The sequence below is a fragment of the Pygocentrus nattereri genome, chromosome 8 (assembly GCF_015220715.1).
Source record: "Pygocentrus nattereri isolate fPygNat1 chromosome 8, fPygNat1.pri, whole genome shotgun sequence".
NCBI classification, from domain to species: Eukaryota; Metazoa; Chordata; class Actinopteri; order Characiformes; family Serrasalmidae; genus Pygocentrus; species Pygocentrus nattereri.
In genome coordinates, this window is record NC_051218.1 from 36,968,711 (window position 1) to 36,988,423 (window position 19,713).

Here is a 19,713-nt window from a genome sequence, read left to right on the forward strand (position 1 = left end):
GGCTTATTTTTAGCCAAACTTCTGTAAATTACTTTGTTTACATTTTAATGATTTTAATTCAGAAATTTAAAAAATGGTGGAATTCACTTTCAGCTGATATTTCACATCATTTAAAGCACTCCATGCATTTTTATTATCCATTTAGGTACAATCTCTCATTATTAAAGTAAAAAACTAACACGCTCACAAAGTGATAATAAATGCTTTCTAAATGCTTACTTACCTTGTGCCAGCAGCCTGCTATAGGAAGCCCATCTGGACCCTGATAATGACATATATGAACATGATTAAAAGGAAGTCTGTGTCTCAGAAGTCTACAGCTAAAAGCACAGTAATCTCATGCTCTTGAACACAACACAAGCAAACAGAACAAATATAATGAAAACTGCTGTAAAACATACTGTAAAACCATATTAAAGTTGTTGTCTGGATGCAAATTAAATGGATAGGAAACTATATATATATATATATATATATATATATATGTGTGTGTGTGTGTGTGTGTGTGTGTGTGTGTGAGTGTATATATATATATATATATATATATATATATATATATATATATTTGTGTGGTGAACCCTTGTTCCCATCACTACCACTGTAAAGAAATCTAAGTCAGAAAGGCTGGATTTACACAGTGAAACTTTCATGCAACTTTAGTTGCTTGAAATCTACATGACATTAAATTGCACTTAAGTTGCATTGGGTAAAACATCCAGCAACTGGCCAGACATCAAGTACAGCCATAATGGCAACATAAAAATTCATTTTTAAAACATTCACACATCAGCTTAAAACTCAAATATATAGTAAAGAACATTAGATACATAGACAAATTACAGGTTTATAGATATAGAGAAAGATATGCTATCACAAAACATTTGGCCAGTTAGTAGAGTAACTGAAAGTGTTGTATGCAACTTTGTTTGTGTAACTGTCAAGTTGCATGGAAATTGTGTTACAGGCATCTCACAACATGCAACTAGTTGCATGCAAGTTTCACTGAAATTAAGCATTTCACATGAAACCACTCCAGACTTTTTTCGATTGAATTTTGCAGAAATGTGAAAGAAAAATCTCTGTAATTCCTCTTTAGCATAACATTACAGAGCAGGTGGTCTCTAACTAAGCTAACTGTGTGACTGAAACACTGCACCTGAAGAGTTGCAGAATGTATGTTTTTAACATATACACACCCCTTCAATATAATTTTCACGACAGATATTCTGTTCACACTTTAATCACTAGTCAAATAGTGAACTATCAACTGATGGTGTGTAGCTATAAATTCTGTTGCTCTGCAAGAATATATCTAATTACACAACAGACATAATGAAAATAAAGATGCCAATGTCAATTTTACCCTAGAACTTTACATCCAAGAACCATTTAGGAGACGTATTTTTATGTTTACCCTATACCTATCCAAGTCCATGAATATATTTTAGAGTTTCAGAAAATCAAAAAGTTAGCAAAAGGTAAGAAAAAGAAAAGGAAAGATCCACAGCAGCTCATGGTGGCGCAGACATCACATCACAGACATCTACATATAACTAGAGATAAAGTACTAAACTAGAGCAGAATTGATCAATTACTCCCATTACATACTCATTGTCATTCCTAATAGATTGTATATCAGATTAGGCGGGGTCACATTTACATGAGGAAACTCCAAAATAATTATTCATTTTGAGCTGTGAAAGGCACAGTTAGCTTGGCATGCTGCATTATTTCTCAACATACTGGAAATATTGAGACAATATTGGTGTTAGTAATATTGCAAGTATTTGAGCAATATTGAACCCTCTAGGCAATTAGAACATCACAGCTGTGATGTCATTCGTGACAACATGAGCTTGTAAAATATAACTTCCGTGAAACAAGACCTGAACATTTGATCAAATATCAGGTTCAGCTCAACTTTTCTATATTTACTGGATTAACCTGAATATTATTTCAGTAAGTCTGTAAAACATTTCACAGCCCATCTAGTTTGCTGAATTATGTTCGTTCTGTTGATTTTTGGCTAATTAGAATTTTCTTCAGTTCCACAGCTGACTAAAAACCTTATTTTAGAGGCAGTGACAGGTTCTGAATTTGATTTAGACCCGCTGACCAACAGGGCTGCGGGTCAGATATTAAAGAAGTTATCTAATATTTCCATGTTCTGTTTTTTGTATGTATTTATAGCAAATTAGTAACAATTAGCTGCAATATAAAGTAAGTTGTTACTGATGCTCATCACTATGATACCATTATTGTGAGAACAATAATTGCTGTTATTTGTGATTCATGTTTCAACCAATCAAACTGAAGTAACTGTAGTGCAACTGTTGCTATATATTATTATACACTTTATGATATAATATACCACACTGGGGAATCAGTAATGTGACATGGTCAAAAATTGGATTCCATTATTTTAACCAAAATAAATTAATGGAAACCTTGATTAATTAGCACATTCAGGAACCCTTATCCGGAACTATGATTAGTGAAGATGTTTAGGTTAATATTGCAAGAACAATTAAACAATATATTCTGCAGTCTAATTTGGGGTTGAATGGGACAACTAGAGCTTCATGCTGGGACAAGGGGTGCAGTGACAGAGCAAGCAGGAGTACAGTACCACTGGGCAGGGAGGCTCTGGCCGAGACTGCCCCCTTTCCCCCGGCTGACTCTTACATCCAGCAGAACCCTGTCAGCAAGAGCACATACATACAGAATACCACACTCTCACTACCAGCACTGCTAACCAAGCATATCCTCACACACCCACACCCACACGAAATAAAGAGTAGAATTCAAAGGATAAAGAAGCAAAGAACAGCAGGAAGGAATGTAAAGAGGAGAAGTTACATAACAAAATATATATGCTTTTGAGGTTTTTACTGATAGGGGATAAAGCTGTGTAACACCAACGTGTCTGACCAGTCAAATCTAATTCTCAGTTTTTCCCTCATTACCCGAAATGTGGGTGATCATTCAAGGCATGTTTGGTTTCTGAAGCTCGCTTCTTCTACAGCTACCAGGCTAATGTAGCTAGCACCTAATAGCCACCTATTCTACAAACTGAAAGCTTAAATGGATGTTCAGATGACACCTTCTCAAAGCCTCTCCAGTTCATTGTTGTTGATGAAGCAACACGCACTGACTGAAAAGCTCACCTGTAGCCTAGCACGGTTTAAACTGCACATTTAAATTAAAAAATCTTTGACTTTTCTGCCACAAAAAAGTGCAGAAAGTCTTCACAGCGGACCGGTCAATATCGAGGATTCCTCTTCTCTAGTCACCAATAGAGAAAAAATTACATATATCTTGTATAATTGACCACATTTGGAGATAAGAAGAAATTGTACATGTTTAACAGTAAAACTATCACTTTAAGATAAAAGTTCTGGACCACGCACCACAGGACAGGGCTGGTCTAACCCAGGCGGACCCTGCTCTCCTTTCTGCCCCTTCAGCCCCCTCTTCCCCACAGAGCCGCGGTCACCCTGCAACAAAACAACATGAAAGATTATATGTGGAATGCATGTATAAGGCAAGGCAAGTTTGTTTATGTGTTTATATGTTATTCAAAGTGCCTTATGAATGAGAAAATACAGAGTAAAGAGAATAAAAATTAAAAACAAGATTAAAACAATAGATTTAAAAGAGAAAATCATTAAATTAAAAATAAAATTAGAAGTTCAATTAAGATCAAATAAAAAATTAAAAGATTAGAATGAAAAAAATTGCTGCAAAAAGCAGGCTAATTACACTATATGCAAACTAATTGAGCAAGAAAGACATTCTAATCCAGTTTTTAATAATGCAATGAATATGTCCATTTAATATTCTGCCGTTTCTGTCATTTCTTATCATTGTGCTCTGGGACAAAACTTTTTTTTAATTTTTTGACATAATTCAAATCACCAGCTGCTCTTTACATTGTGTCAGAATTTCAAGTAGAAACTTAATTAATTTCCTTTGAAAGTAAAGAATTTTTTTCTTTTTTTGCCGTAAAGTCGCCTTTTTGGAGATAGTTTGTATTTTTTGTTCTGACAGTGATCTTATTATCTATTTAGTGTCATCAAATTGGTTTCAACTCCTGAATGGACCGAATGGACAGTGACCGAATAGACAGTGTTTCTACAGAATGTCCTGTCTTCTATTTGGGTCTTTAGGCTTCTAAATGTCTAGTTCATGATATGATATATCTATGTCCATCCCTCTTGTTGCTGGTCTTGCTCTTTTATCTTTATCATTGTTCCAAGCATAAATGTTTTTTTTTCCCCAAATAAACAAATCAGTCTTTTTCATAATGCATCCAAAACAACCCTGGCTATCGGGGCTTTAAGTGAGAGGTGAGGCTTGATTTGGTTAAGAAACCCTTTGTTTTCTTTACCATCCATGACTCTCTTTACCTACACCAAAGTTCAAAGGCCTCTTTGTCCTGCTATTTACTGTTCAGTTTTCACATCCATAAAGAACTACAGTAAAGACGAGAGCATGGACAGTTCTGATCTTTGTATTGACGCATCATTATTATTGTTAATTCAGTTAATCATGGTAACCATAACTCCGTGGCTCTGTACCTTTTCTCCTTTCTCTCCTGTATCTCCTTTTTCTCCTACCAGGCCAGGAAACCCCTGTGAGCAGTGGACACATTAGTCAGTGTGGCACAATAAGAGACTTCAGAGTCACTAAGCTCAAAGCCCATCGTTTTCAAGCACTTACATCTAATCCAGGCTCTCCCTGCTTTCCCTGAGAAAAAAACAGATGTCTTATTTAATCTGCATAACATAAATGGTAGATTTACACCATTAATCAAATTCAATCAAATCTAGTATTTTTGTCTTTGATTATTAATGAGATTAGTTTTGCACTTACTTTTTCACCTTTGGAGCCTGGAAGACCAACCAATCCTGCTGGACCTGGAGGTCCTTGAGGGCCATGAGGACCCTTTAAAATATCAGTAATAGCTGTGATGCATCTTTTGTTTATACAACATTTTGTTTTCCTTTAATATTCCATTAAAATGTAATGATGTTTACCTGCCTCGCTAATGTCTTCCGATTTCTGATTCCCACTAACAATACATTTCCATATTTATGTTTCGGCATGCTTACATATTAAAAAGAAAAGACTGTACTCTCACTTGAATTCCTGAGGCACCACTGTCACCCTTCTCTCCTTTGATACTCTCTCCTGGATCACCCTGCATGGACACATTTAGGTAAATATGAAGCATATGAATGAACACTTTACTAGTCTCAATAGATGAGGCTAATAAATCAGTGATAACTGTCACAGTTGGAATTAACAATGAACACAGGTGGGTAAACAAAAAAAAACCTAGTTTGGAAAAATGACATAAAACATCACAATACTTACTTTTGAACCAGGCATGCCATGATGACCCTAAAAGACAGAAATATTGCTTATAATGTGGTTAGCTGACAAACGGGCTTCATTCCTTAAGATCTAATTTGACAGAACACACTTCACAACGGAAGGATGGAGAGAAACACATGAGGATGTTTTCAGATCTGAAGCAGCTTGATTTTCTCCTCTCTCTCAAAGATGAAAGCTTTAAGTGCTGATTATCTGATGGGCTCAGTTTTGTTGACCTACCAGGTCTTGCAGGTGGTTGTTAAGAGTTTCATGCTTTCTGTAGATTTAAATTATTTTTGGAACTCCAGTTTTGGAAACTTTGACTTTCTCCTTCTTTGTGCAAATGGATTATCTTATACACTGATCAGGCATAACATTATGACTGGAGTTTTTAAACACCTCAGTGTCACTGCTGGACTGAGAATAGTCCACCCACAATACCCAAAAATATTCAGCCAACAGTGTCCTGTGAGCAGCGTCCTGTGACCACTGATGAAGGACTAGAGGATGACCAACACAAACTGTGCAGCAGCAGATGAGCTATTGTGGCTTTACATCTACAAGGTGGACTGACAAGATAGGAGTGTCTAATAGAGTGGACAGTGAGTGGACACAGTGCTTAAAAACTCCAACAGCACTGCTGTGTCTGATCCACTTGTTCCAGCACAACACACACTAACACACCACCACCACATCAGTGTTACTGCAGTGCTGAGAATGATCCACCACCCAAATAGTACCTACTCTAAGAGGGTCAATGGGGGTCCTGACCACTGAAGAACAGGGTAAAAGGGAGTTAACAAAGTATGCAGATAGACAGATGGACTACAGTCTGTAACTGTAGAACTACAAAGTGCAGCTATACAGTAAGTGGAGCTCATAAAATGGACAATTAGCGTAAAAACAAGGAGGTGGTCATAATGTTATGCCTGTTCATTGTATCTGCTCATGAATATCTCTTGAAATATTAATAACTTGGCAGTTTTGACTAGACATTAAGTAATTGAGGGCTGGACTGATACAGTACTGTATCTCTGCACTCCATCGCTAATAACATACAACATATATCATCCATACAGTGAATTACAGTAAAATAAAAAGTAACTAAATTAAACATTGATTTGTCAGATATGGATCAAGCCAAGACCACAACTAAATTGGTGCCGTCTCATTAAAAATCTGAACAAGTTTAGGCTTAATTAGTGTTTGAGAAACCAATCCTATGTCACGTAACTTACCATGAATCCTGGAGGTCCTCTGGGACCTGGAGGCCCTGGTGGTCCTGGTTGAGAAATCATTTGAACCTGGAGACAAAGTTAAAAAAAAAAAAAGTTCAAACACTGCTCATCACATAACGGCATGCTTTGAACATGAGTACTTCACTTTTTTTCACTGACCAGATTGTCTTCTAGCCGACTGTCTCCCTTCTCTCCCTTTGGCCCGTCCATTCCCTAAGATGTAAACAGTGCTTTAATAAACATAAACAATATTGATGTAGAAATATCAGTATTTCTGTGCAGGCCAAATGCTGGTTTTCAGTTGGAATACATACAGCTGGACCAGAAAGCCCCATTTCTCCTTTCTCTCCTCTCTCTCCAGGGTCGCCTGGGTCGCCAATTTCTCCTTTCTGCCCCTAATCATAACCATCCAAAGACAATAAATGATAATCTATTTCTTTTTGTTATTTTCTCATATGGCAAACATGAGCATTCTTTGTTCCTTTCTTTATTGCAGATGTGCCTCATACTTCTGTGTTCTTCTTCACAAACATACAGCATTCTAAATGCGTGATAGCTCAGGTTCTAAAATTAGAATGGCTAAAACCACATCATTGCAAAATACTTTAAAAAAAAAAACACTCAAATTACACACAGAGAACACATGCTCTACAGAGACTTCATAACCTCGTAAATACGACATTTTGCTAAGTTTAATGCATATTGCAAAATATAAAACACAAAACATGTGTCACGATTGGCCCCTCCCAGTCCTGTCCATGTGCTCGTGGTGTTTACTTCCCAGTCCTGTCCATGTGATTCTTTGTTTTGGTTTTTAGTCCAGGCCCCTTGTTTCGTGACTCCACCCCTGATTTTCTGCACCTGTGTTTCCACCTGTCCCTCATTTACCCTTATGTATTTAAGCTCTGTCTGGTTGCTGGTCTTTGTTTGAATTGTTTTGATTCTGGTGATTGTCGTTAGATGTTGTTTGTAGTGTTTGATTCTTGTTTGAGGTTCTGTGTTCTTTGTCTTGTCTGTCCCGCAATTTCTACATGTTGGCTATATGAACCTGGACCGTTCTGACCATGACCCTGGATTTGCCCTTAATAAACGTCGCTTATCTCAGCACATGCGTCCGCCTCCTCACTCCCCCACGTTACAGAAAGACCAGCCACCAATGGACGCAGCGAGCCTCCTGTGTCTGCTGTTCCCTGTTGGCCTCCCGTTCCTGCCGTCTCTGCTGTTCCCCATTGGCCTCCTGTTCCTTCTGTGTCTCCTGTTTTGCCTTCTCCTTTGTTTTTGCCTTCCTCTGTCCCTGGTGTTGTCTTGTTCCCTTCTGTTGTGTCTGTGCCAGTTTGTGTTCCTGTGGTGGTGCCCATTTCTGTCTCTCCTTTCGTTTCTGTCCCTGTGTGTCTGTTTCTGTGTCTGTGTCAGTTTTGGTCCCTGTTCCCCTGTCACTTGCATGGTCTGTGTTATGTTCTTGTTACTCTCGTCCTGTTGTTCCTCCGTTCGTCTCTCGTTCGGCGTCATTTTGTGTTGTGCCTCCTCAACCTCCCTCCGTGTTTCGTCCTCGTTCTGTTCCTGTTTCATCTATTCCTGTGTCTGGCGTTGTGTCTCCTGTTTCTGTACCTTTGGCTTCTGCTCCCATTTCCGCTTCTGTGCCCGTTTCTGTGCCCATGGTTCCTGTTCCGCGTTCTCCTCCTGCTTCTGTTCCTGTGTCTGTTCTGTGTCCTGTGTCTGGTCCTATGCCTGTTCCGCCTGTCACTGTCCAGTTTGGTTCTGTCTTTGTTTTTGGTCCCTTGTGTCTGTTTGGTTTTGTTCTGTTGTGTTTTGTTTGGCGTGCCTCAGAGTGTGCACCTTTGGGGGGGGCGGGCTACTGTCACGATTGGCCCCTCCCAGTCCTGTCCATGTGCTTGTGGTGTTTACTTCCCAGTCTTGTCCATGTGTTTCTTTGTTTTGGTTTTTAGTCAGGCCCCTTGTTTCATGACTTTTATGTGTTCTTTGTCATGTATGTCCTGCAATCTCTACATGTTGGCTATATGAACCTGGACCATTGGATTTGCCCTCAATAAACGTTGCTTATCTCAGCACATGCGTCTGCTTCCTCGCTTCCCCATGTTACGTGCTATAACATTTGGCACATTTTATAATGTTTATAATATCATAATTATTTCCATTTCATAAAGCTATAAACCACTTCAAACTCTGCTCCCATGCCTAACAACATCCCTTAACCATGATAAAATCATTCTGATACACTGCCATTTTGGATGTCTAACTTGGGTTTCTCATGTTTAGACTGTATCATAGCACGGGCAAGTACTAGTAGACTTGGCTTATGAGTCTGAAAACCAATAACATTTTTACATGAATTCACTCAGTATTCTCAAAAAATATCACCTTCTCGCCATCAAGTCCAGCTGGTCCAGGAAGGCCCAACTCTCCCTATATTAACAAATGGATACAGCATTATGCAGGGAAAGAACAACAGTTATTTCATCAATATCAACTGAGTACATTCAAAAATCTCTCCAAAAATGCATTTAGTTTTGTATTTATTTTTATAGCTCACCTTTGAACCATCCTTTCCAGGTGGTCCGGGAGGTCCAGGAGGTCCAGGAGGCCCCTATATGAAAAAAAATTAAATGTTCTTGGCTTTTCCATCTAGTTTTCATTTTTACTGTTTGTATTCCAGTGTTTGATTTAGGCGTTTATAAAAGCTTTAACAGCTAAGAATTCTACATGTTCCTATTCATTACTTTAAAATGGTATTTATTGTATAATCTAATGGTCATGCAAACAGCTAAATGGTTTCTGGGTTTTATTACTCATTGATTAACAGGAGTGTCAATAAAGCCAGTGTGGAACACTGATTTTAAACCACTTGCTAAAGGCAATAAAACACATTTTAAAAAGTCCAGACACGTTCCTGGGAAACCTTCTCCCTAATGCAAAATTCATAAGAAGTATTATGACAAGATGTTTCTTCTATGACACTTTGAACACAATTTAAGTAGCTGAAATTTAATAAAGTGATGGAAAGCCTAAATTAAATGAACTCTCAGCATGCACCAGCATGATATCCACTAGTTCCATCTCATTTTATACATTAATATTACTAGATACTACAGTTTGCAGAATGGCCAAGGTCAAAACAGGTCAGTAACATGATTTTTGTAAAGGCCAACATAAATCATTCACATCGCAAGGCTATCAAAGGTGGGGTGTTGCAGCGCATGCAACAGTACAAAAAAAAGCCAAGAAAAATATTGAGCAAGAAATCTACAGTAGGTCTGCCCAAAGGAGCCAAACAACAGCAGAGTTGCACTTACACAAATTACCACATTTAAGAAATTTGTCTGCTGATTTATCTTCCATACAGCACATCTCTAAAATGTAAAGTGATGCATGCAAACCTCGCTGTGTAAATCAACGTAGCCATTTATACTGGGCATGCATGTCAAGGTTAGTTTCACTACAAGTGATTTGTTGACACACAGCACTAGAGAAGCATTGGCAAAATAGTAGGTTTAGAGGGGCATGATAATAAGTTGGTGGGTTATTGACCCGCTGATGTGCCTGATGTACAGAAAAAGAAAACTGTTGAAGATTATAGGCTAAATATACTAAAATATACAGTAAATACATAGAATTGGATCTGCTACAAAACTTTTTTACATTTTCAGCATTTGGGAGATTATTACAACCTCAAGCATTCATGGTCAGTTACGCAATATAGGGCTGGTTTCTCAAACTCTGATAGTCTAGATTTAAGAAGATTTTAAATGGGGAAAACATCCTTTTATTTGCAACCTAGGCTTGATCCATATCTGAGAAATCAATGGTTAGTTTAGGTCCTTTTCATTTTAAAATAATTCACTTTATACATTTTGTATATTATTGATATTTGAAGGCTACCTACATAAGGGCTTCATGACGCATTCATAAGCGCTGAATAATGTGTTTATGAAGCACTACTTGAACATTTATTAAGTGCTTATGTCGGTTCTCGCAACCTGACATAAGATGTTTTATGAAATAAATGACATTGTACTGACATAATATGAATAAACATTGAACATATTTACAGCACTAAACCATATTTAAAACACTATACATAACTATATATGTCAGCATTCTTATGACGACATTGTATTAATATCAGGTGAAATATGCCTGGAAACCACCCCCTCTTCCCTCCATGGCATAGATAAGATGATTGATGCAATTATGTACAGTGTTTTAAATATGTTTAGTGCTGTAAATATGTTCAAGGTTTATTCATATTATGTCAGTACAATGTCATTTATTTCATAAAACATCTTATGTCAGGTTGCGAGAACCGACATAAGCACTTAATAAATGTTCAAGTAGTGCTTCATAAACACATTATTCAGTGCTTATGAATGTGTTATGAAGCCCTTATGAAGGTAGCCTTCAAATAAAGTGTTACCAATATTTTAAACAGCTTCAGAGAAGTAATAGTGTGTTAATGGTAGTATGTAGAGTGACATACAATTTATTCCTGTTACAGAGAAATGCAACATTAAGAGTGTTGCCTAAGGACTCCTATTGTCTGGTATATAGTGTGGTGGAGGTCATGAAGCTACCCACTACGCTATTCCATCTGCAAGTAAATGTTATACATTTGGTTTAATCCACACGTACACACAAAAACACAACATTTCAAAAAACATTTTGAGTTGTTAAATTAATGACAGTATCATAACCGGCACCCCATGCATTTATTACATTTACCGAGACACTGATGGTTTTGATAGCCTGTTGGGGAAAAATGATGCATTTCAAAAGATGGTTTAACTAGGCTTTGGTGAAATTTAGTGAGCTTGCACCTGCTAATATGGATTCTGATAAGTGTACTACATTTATAAAAGTTTCAATTACAGAAGCATATTGATGGACAGATTATTATATTTCTTGTATCTCCTATCATTCTTTACAACCGCAAATGCTGTTGCCAGTGACAGCAGTGACCGGTGATAATGTGTTGCGAGGGAGATCTGCATGTTTATACTAAGATAAGATAAGATAAGATAAGATAAGATAAGATAAGATAAGATAAGATAAGATAATCCTTTATTAGTCCCACAGTGGGGAAATTCACAGAGATTATGCTTTAACATTTCAGTACTTTTTAAACAATAATGGTCTTTATTGTTATTGCCCTTTCATCTCTTACCTGAAAAGCATCTAGAAGTTTGTCATTGAAGGCGATGACATCACTGGAGCCTGTCGCACCTTTCTCCCCAGGAGGGCCCTGTCGTGATAGAATATAAGAAGGAGTCAAATAAAGCACGCTGATACATCAGGAAACATCTGAAGCTAAAACTGATTTCTTAGCAGGATTACTTGTTTTAAAAGGGAAACCATTAGAGGTTTCAAAATTTCTTTATAATTCATTTGAAGAGATGTAAACAAAGTTTAATGATGCAAAAAGGTTGATTGTAGAGAAACTTTCTGACAAATTAGTGGGTACCGGTGATGGGAACCAAGGGTCACGCTACCTCCACGCATAATAACTCAGTAATTACACACTTCATTGCAACGTTTTTTTTTATTGTTTTTGCATCTAAGAAACTGAATCTTTACTAAATGCTGAAGGATTTAACGATCAGGTTCAATGTATGATGCAGCAGTCATTATGGTCAGTCTTGATCAAATCCTCATCTTATGTTAAGTCTAAATTAAGTGTAGTCTGATTTCACTTCACTCACCATCTCTCCTTGAGGCCCACTTTCCCCAACATCTCCTTTATCACCCTTAACAAACACAGAACCACAACCCAAAAACATAATTAGACATCAAACATGCTAAGCATATATTACAATCACAACACATGTGGGTCTAAAATATGAAGACATGGGTATATCTCAGTTCAGGTTTACCTTCAGGCCAGGAAAGCCATCCATGCCTCTGTCACCCTTGAATCCTGGTTCACCCTGTTCGCCCTAGAAAACACAGAGCTTTTTCTCAAAACGTTTCGCAAGTAGGCCACCAAGAGAGGCTTGGATATGGCACTTTCAGCTAGTGAGGTTTAGCACCCGTGTCAAAACTTGTGCTTTCTGTGAGAGCACTTACCCATTTATCTGTTTATGAATGAAGCGTGAAGAGACCTTGCATAAACCCTAACTTTAACATCAAATAGCACTGCATAGGTTTGGGGATTTGGAGCCCTCTTTGGTAGTAATATGTAACTGCAGGAACATTATAGAAGAACATTCTTGGAATCTTTGAGTGGATAAGTAAGACAATCTATGGTTGCTGTTTAGTAGTATCCTCCAATTTCTTTGAGAGCCTTGCAGTAGTGGGTGAATGAAGCATTAGGAGTCTAGCCCAAGAACCATCTACCACTTACAAGATGATGGTCTTATCCACTCTGCTATTACCCTGTCTTGGTACTTGAGTATCAAGCTCATCAAGCTGGACCTTTTTTTAAGCCTAAGATTGTCAAAATGTATAACGGAGTCTGAAAACCCCTGCCAAAACCCAACCTGACATCTCTTACTTTTGAAAGAATATTTTAGGCTTTACACGGACTTTCAGAAGCACAAATGCAATATGTATTTTAATATGTTTATATCCCTACTGCCTCAGTAATTTCACTTCTTTCATTTTTAACCAAAAAATCTAATGCGGCTTTAAAGAAAAAGAAAATGTGATGACTGCAAGAGACAGAAATGGGATGAACAGCTGTATCAGTCCAAGAGCAAGTCCACAAGGAAAAACAAGATCAGGGTTACAAGAAAAGATGGAATGAGTTGGATGAAGAACAAATGGAGCAAATGATGAAAGGAATTTTGTCCAGGCCGTTAGAGCTGGATTCTTCATTAGGAATCTCTAGCAGCAATAGGTCATTACTTTGAAGTAGGATTCATTGGTTAACACCAGTGGAGAATAAGCATTTTGAAATGAACAGCTAACCTTCAACCCTGGAGGTCCCTGGGGGCCTGCATAACCTGGCTGACCGTCTTCACCCTGAGTGTATAGTAACCATGAGGAGTTTACGAGACACATTATAATACAAAGACACACACATTGTTCAGCTCACTAATTAAAATCAGGGCAACTTCAAACAAAAAGGCTTCATCTAATCATCAGGCCACTAGTGAACACCATTAATGAGGCTCCATTATCAACATTCAGACTTGTTTTTGAGGACAAACCAATTACAGATTTTCACAGTCTTACAAACACCACCACAAATGGTCAAAGCCTTGACATGCTGTTCACATTTACTGTACTGAGGAAATGCTTGTTCTGTTCCAGAGAATGGTAGTGAGAGAATGTTGCTGTTTAAAGGTACACGAATCAGCCATAACATTACAACCACCTCCTTGTTTCTGCACCCATTGTCCATTGGGTGGACACATTGGCTGCACTCCACTGACCATACAGGAGCACTCTGTAGTTTTATAATTACAGACAGTAGTCTGTTTTTCCAGATACTTTGTCAGCCCCATTTCACCCTGTTCTTAAATGGTCAGGACTCCCACGGGACCACCACAGAGCAGGTACTATTTGGGTGGTGGATTATTCTCAGCACTGCAGTGACACTGACGTGGTGGTGGTGTGTTAGTGTGTGTTGCAATGTCTGAGTGGATCAGACACCTCAGTGTCACTGCTGGACTGAGAATAATCCAACAACCAAAAATATCCAGCCAACAGTGTCCTGTGGATGAGGATGACCAACATACAGTAAAAGATGGCCAACACAAACTGTGCAGCAATAGATGAGCTATTGTTTCTGACCTTATATCTACAAGTTGGACCAACAATGTTGGAGTGTCTAATAGAGTGGACAGTGAGTGTCCTGTCTGGGTCCTGATCACTGAAGAACAGGTTAAAAAGGGGTTTAAAAGTATGCAGAGAAACAGATGGACTACAGTCTGTAACTTTAGAACTACAAAGTACACCTATATGGTCAATAAGGCTGACAAAATGGACAATGAGAGTAGAAACAAGGAGGTGGTTTAAATATTATGGCTGACTTAGAGCTTTTTTTTTTACCTGTCCTGCATTTCCATTACTTTAAATAGATCACAGAATCCTGTTGACTTAAAAGCCATAATACACTAAAAGCCAATGGGTTTAGTTAATGTAGGTTTCAGAGATGGGACTAGTTTTCCAGAAGACTAATTTACAGGAAAAGTAAAAGTAACTAGAACCTTTTACTCCAGTGTTTAACAGTTGGTTAAAACTTCATAAGCTTTGATAAGAGATTCTGGGCCAGTTTATATCAGTGCAGATCAGTCCCTGCATCAGGGGGTCATTTAATGGGTCAACACACCACCATTTAGACATCATGCTCTACTAAACCCTATTTTCTATGCTTCTACAGAGCCAAGCAGCAAAAAACAAAGGTGAAAGTAAACATGCTAAAGGCTGCATCACTTAGCGTGTATGCATCACAGGTACATCACAGCATAATGGCTGTACTTTCAACTCCCCACTGGCTTCTCTTATACGTGTTTTGGAGTCAACAGTTTTTACACTCTTTGCTACATAAACAAAAATGTGTTGAACTGCTTGTCTATGGGAATCAGTGTTATGCTATGGATGCAGGCCAGAAAATGCTGGAGTATTTCAATAAGAGGTCAAGCAGTTTAAAACACACAGAGGCAAGGCTTTCACATACAGCCTAAATCTAAGAGATTGCTTTCTAAGTACAGCCGGATTAACGTGCGCCTTACCGGATCTCCTGGTAAACCTCTGGGTCCCTGCGAGGGGAATAAGATGCAGTTAATGTTTTGACTCATAGATAGAGATAATGATATACAACAGAAGGTTTTATCACAGTGAAGAGCCCATTCTTGCTATAAGCAGACAAGCAGTCAGTTAATGAATATGATATTTTTTACTGTTTGTGTCCATCATCCTATAGACATAACATCAGTGCTGTTTCCAGAAAATCAAGAAAGCAGAAACACAACATAAAGTCTCATTTTGTCTTTTAAAATAACACAATCCGTGGTATTGATATGAAGGTTTATGTATTTTAAATCATAAATATTCCGTAAATAAATAAATATCCATGTAAATAGGTCATCATTGCTTTATGGAGTTGAACACAACATTTATATCTAATTTTTTCTAAGGCGTCAAGCACAGAAATCCTAAATGTTCTGAAGTGGTCCTGCCACAGAGGTCATGTCAGTGCAAAAACAAAAGAGCACAAACCTCCATTCCATCACGCCCAGGGGCACCCTAAAGGGAGAGAGATAGAGAGAGAGAGAGAGAGAGAGAGAGAGAGAGCTGCTGCATAATTCATTCGCTCAGATGTAAACAATCATTCAGGTTTGATATGAAATAGAGCATTTTCGAAAAACTCACTGATACCATATTAAAGCCTAAGCAGGTTTATTTTGAGGGAAAAAAACAAGACATGGAAGTGCTCCTTGGGAATAAAACCAAATCCCACACATTTTGTCCCCTTCTTTTGGAGCTGGCATGGATCCCCTTTTAGGTGTTTAATCTTTTAAAGCAGACACAAAAACGTGGAGATAATAATGTTTGAGGCAGCACACAGTGTTTTCATAAACATTTCATATAGCACATATTTCTGTGAAGACGCTTTGAGGATATCAGATATCTTTGGAAATCTGGTTCCTATCACCACTACTGTGAACAGTTCAGTTTCTCTAGAACAGAGCACTTCACACCAAATCACCCTGAATAACTTTGTTTACATCTTAGCCATTTAATTAAGCACATTTTTAAATCAGTGGAAATGCCCTTTAAAGAAGAGATTGGTGAGATTAAAGATTTTAAGATTTTTACATCTATTTATGTACACTCAGTTAATATATATGTGGGTATATTCCTCATCCACAAGAGGTCAGCGCTTCACTTTGTGTCATTTGCCTTGAGATCTCTCTTTGATCAAATACCCTACAGTTACGTAAACCGGATATACAGCATTTTCATTTGATCTTGTATCTTTTATTTGATCTTTTTTATCTTTTAGAACAGGTAGCACCAAAATGTAAAGAAAAACCTTCTTCATTTTTTAAAGAAAAATAAATACTATCAATATTAACAAAACATGTCATTTACCAGGGTACCCAAACTTTTGCACGATGCACGCACATCCTGGCAACAGTAACATCATTTTATCAACTTCGGCACATAGAATCAGAGCTTTTTTTGTGTTACTTTCACTCTATAAAAGATGCATGAGGCTTGATTTACTGTTGTATGCACTGTGCTGTTTTTCGGTGCGAGTGCATGAGCTCATTCAGAGCACAGTTCAGATCGGTAAATGTTTATTGTTGATGCTTATTAAATGCTTATTATGTGTGATTCCTATTCGTGTGTTCACACTGTTAGTTTGCAACAACAGCATTAATCAATTTGTGTTATTAAAAGCAAGCAGTACATGTCACTGCCCTTTCTGTGTCTGCATTAAAGGGTTAAGGCCAGTAGCAGGCCAGGTGGGTCTTGTTGGTTTAGATTGAGGTGATATAAGCGGAGCGTAGTGTAGCAAAGGACAGCTGAAGGAGAGATGGAGCGAATGATGAGTGCGAGTTCACATCTGGTATGTTATGTGCCATGCAAAGTCAAATTCCTCACCTGCAGTAGGCATTTTTCCACTGCATGTACACTGAACACCAAAAGTTTGGAAGCACTTTGCATTCTTTTGAAATCTCCCATGTAATGTTGGGCTTCCAATATATGCATCATCTTCGCACTTAGGTTCATGCTTTTTTATCACATGCTACTAAAGAGAAAGCTCTACACCAGCATTCACCAGGTACACTGCTATTTGTTTTGTTTTATGCACCAAAACTGTTATTATTCGTTTAAACATCATCATTTTGCATCCCCATTTTACCCCTTAGAATTAAGCAGGCTATTTTTGTTACTGTGGATTTGATTGGCTGCCCTGGAAAAAAAGCAGTTCACATTGAAACACTCCTTACAACTTCAGCGTGAATAGGCAGGGCTAAACTGCCTTAGACTGGAAGTTTAGATGAATATATATGTAACATAGAGGGACACAAATAGGCAGGATGCAAGTGCAAGTCTTTGGTTTTACTAAAAATCCATGATGAAATACTGAAACATAAATAAAGCCAAAGACAAAGGGACATGAAAAAATGAGAGATAATCAAAGCAGCGCCTGAGAGAACAAACCACCAAGCAAACATGAAGCTCACAAGCAGAGGTATAAATAAACAACAACAGACTAGAAACACCTGGGACAAATGAGAGGGGAGGGCTACAGACAACAGACAGGCGAGATAGATAACAAGAAGGCAGGACCGGCGAGGAGACAACGACCAAAACAACAAAAGCACATGACTGACAAAAACAAAAGCACATGGAACATGAAAACAAAGGCTAAAACAAAGAAAGATATGAGCAAGGATGTTACAATATATGTAAATGTGCACTTTTCATGGCATCACAAAAACATTTAATTCAAAATGGGCTGTTTGTGCAGCTTATTGTGCCTGTATGGACTTTACAGACTGAGTAGTGAATGGTGTTTTAAAGCCTTTGAAAATTTCTGAAGAGCTTATTTACCTCTACAAGCACAACAACAGCTAATCAACATGAGAACAGTAAACTCCTAAGGTAACTTGTAATATGGAATCAACATCTTGTCTTGATCATTTACTATTTAATATATATGAGTCCCAATTGTGGTTAGAAAATACATACTTATACAAGATAAAACAGCTGTTTGATAGTCTGTTGGGTACATTTCACAGTATTTGACCCTATGTATTGACCTTATGTATGAAAAGCAGATTTTGTCTATATAATGACTTAACAGTTTTCTTTCTAAATTACTGTTAAAAGTTTATACAGAAACTCTTTTGGCCCAAAGATGGTTTAACCCTATGGAACCGACCACCTTGCTAGCAATACATTTAGAAAATAGAAGAGTCACATTTCATGTCTACACATTTAAAAATGATGGCTCTTCAGGGGTTCTTTAGTAAATAAAATTATTCTTTATAGAAACATAAACACGCAAAGAACCCTTTGCTTGATTAAATAGTTCCTTGTATCATGAAATGTTTCTTCAGATTGATGGAGAATGTGCTGTAGATTTTTTTAAAGGGTTCTATATAGCACCAAAAAGGGTTCTTCTATTGTAACAAACTTAACATCATAACAATAGAATAAGCCTTTAAGTGCTATACAGAACTCTTTTAAAAAAGGTTCTATATAGGACAATTTACAGCACATTCTCCATTAATCTGAAGACCCATTTCACCATGAAAAGAACCGTATGATCAGGCAAAGGGTTCTTTATGTTTTCGTGGTTCTATAAAGAACCATTTCTTTACTGAAAATGCCTTGAAGAACTATCATTGTTTACTATCACTGTATAAAAGATGCACAAGGTTTCCTCTATTGTTGGATACACTGTGATTTTTTTTTCTAAATGAGTGCACAAGATCTTTCAGAATCTGATCAATGTGGATTGGTGAATGTTTATCATTGATTAATTCATTAAGAGTAGCATTAAAACAGTGCCTTAGGCTGAGTAGGCACATGGTTCTCATCGCAAAAACTTCAAAATAGGTGAATGGTGTATTGAAGCCAGCTGATGATTATGCATTTACTTGTTCTGAAAGTTAGCTCAGGAGACAAAATGAATAAAAATCACTGAATTTTGGCTGAGATTAAATGACAGAAATCTCCACGTTTTTGTGTCTGCTTTATAAGGTTAAACACCTAAAAGGGGATCCATGCCAGCTCCACAAGAAGGGGACAGAATGTGTGGGATTTGGCTTACGCACTTCCATGTCTTGGTTTTTTCCCTCAAAATAAACCTGCTTAGGCTTTAATATGGTAAGCTACAGCAATATTACACAGAAGTCATGTTCATTTGTATCATAAGCATTTAAAAAAACTGTGTGTCCCCAAAGTTTTGATGGACAGTGTAGGTGCACTGCTCAGCTCTGCTCTACACATGGCTTAAATGAATAAAACCAAGAAGTAGGTGCTCGCACTCTGACTTACTGTTCCTCTCTGACATTTCCTAATACTCACTCATTTCAGATCTATTAGTTTTATGACACTTTGGACTCTAAGATGGTCTTCCACCACAAAAAAAAGGGAACGGGAGTTCTGTGAACGC

General features: G+C 37.7%; 1 protein-coding gene across 5 annotated transcripts in view; it reads right to left on the reverse strand.

The window, feature by feature from the left end:
* Positions 1–19,713, reverse strand: part of si:dkeyp-44a8.4 (collagen alpha-1(XXIII) chain) — a 204,971-nt gene that overhangs the window by 4,350 nt on the left and 180,908 nt on the right. For 4 of the 5 annotated variants that reach the window (XM_037540737.1, XM_037540735.1, XM_037540738.1 and 1 more), the window contains 19 exons: positions 15,795–15,821; positions 15,308–15,334; positions 13,539–13,592; positions 12,503–12,565; positions 12,332–12,376; positions 11,797–11,874; positions 9,169–9,222; positions 8,997–9,041; positions 6,932–7,012; positions 6,777–6,830; positions 6,618–6,683; positions 5,380–5,406; positions 5,144–5,203; positions 4,876–4,947; positions 4,723–4,749; positions 4,581–4,634; positions 3,411–3,497; positions 2,630–2,698; positions 224–262 (listed from right to left, as the gene is read on the reverse strand). In XM_037540737.1, the coding sequence (XP_037396634.1) occupies positions 224–262; positions 2,630–2,698; positions 3,411–3,497; positions 4,581–4,634; positions 4,723–4,749; positions 4,876–4,947; positions 5,144–5,203; positions 5,380–5,406; positions 6,618–6,683; positions 6,777–6,830; positions 6,932–7,012; positions 8,997–9,041; positions 9,169–9,222; positions 11,797–11,874; positions 12,332–12,376; positions 12,503–12,565; positions 13,539–13,592; positions 15,308–15,334; positions 15,795–15,821 (1,029 nt within the window). The remainder of the gene's footprint in view (positions 1–223; positions 263–2,629; positions 2,699–3,410; positions 3,498–4,580; positions 4,635–4,722; positions 4,750–4,875; positions 4,948–5,143; positions 5,204–5,379; positions 5,407–6,617; positions 6,684–6,776; positions 6,831–6,931; positions 7,013–8,996; positions 9,042–9,168; positions 9,223–11,796; positions 11,875–12,331; positions 12,377–12,502; positions 12,566–13,538; positions 13,593–15,307; positions 15,335–15,794; positions 15,822–19,713) is intronic. The other variant, XM_037540739.1, reaches the window with a different exon arrangement.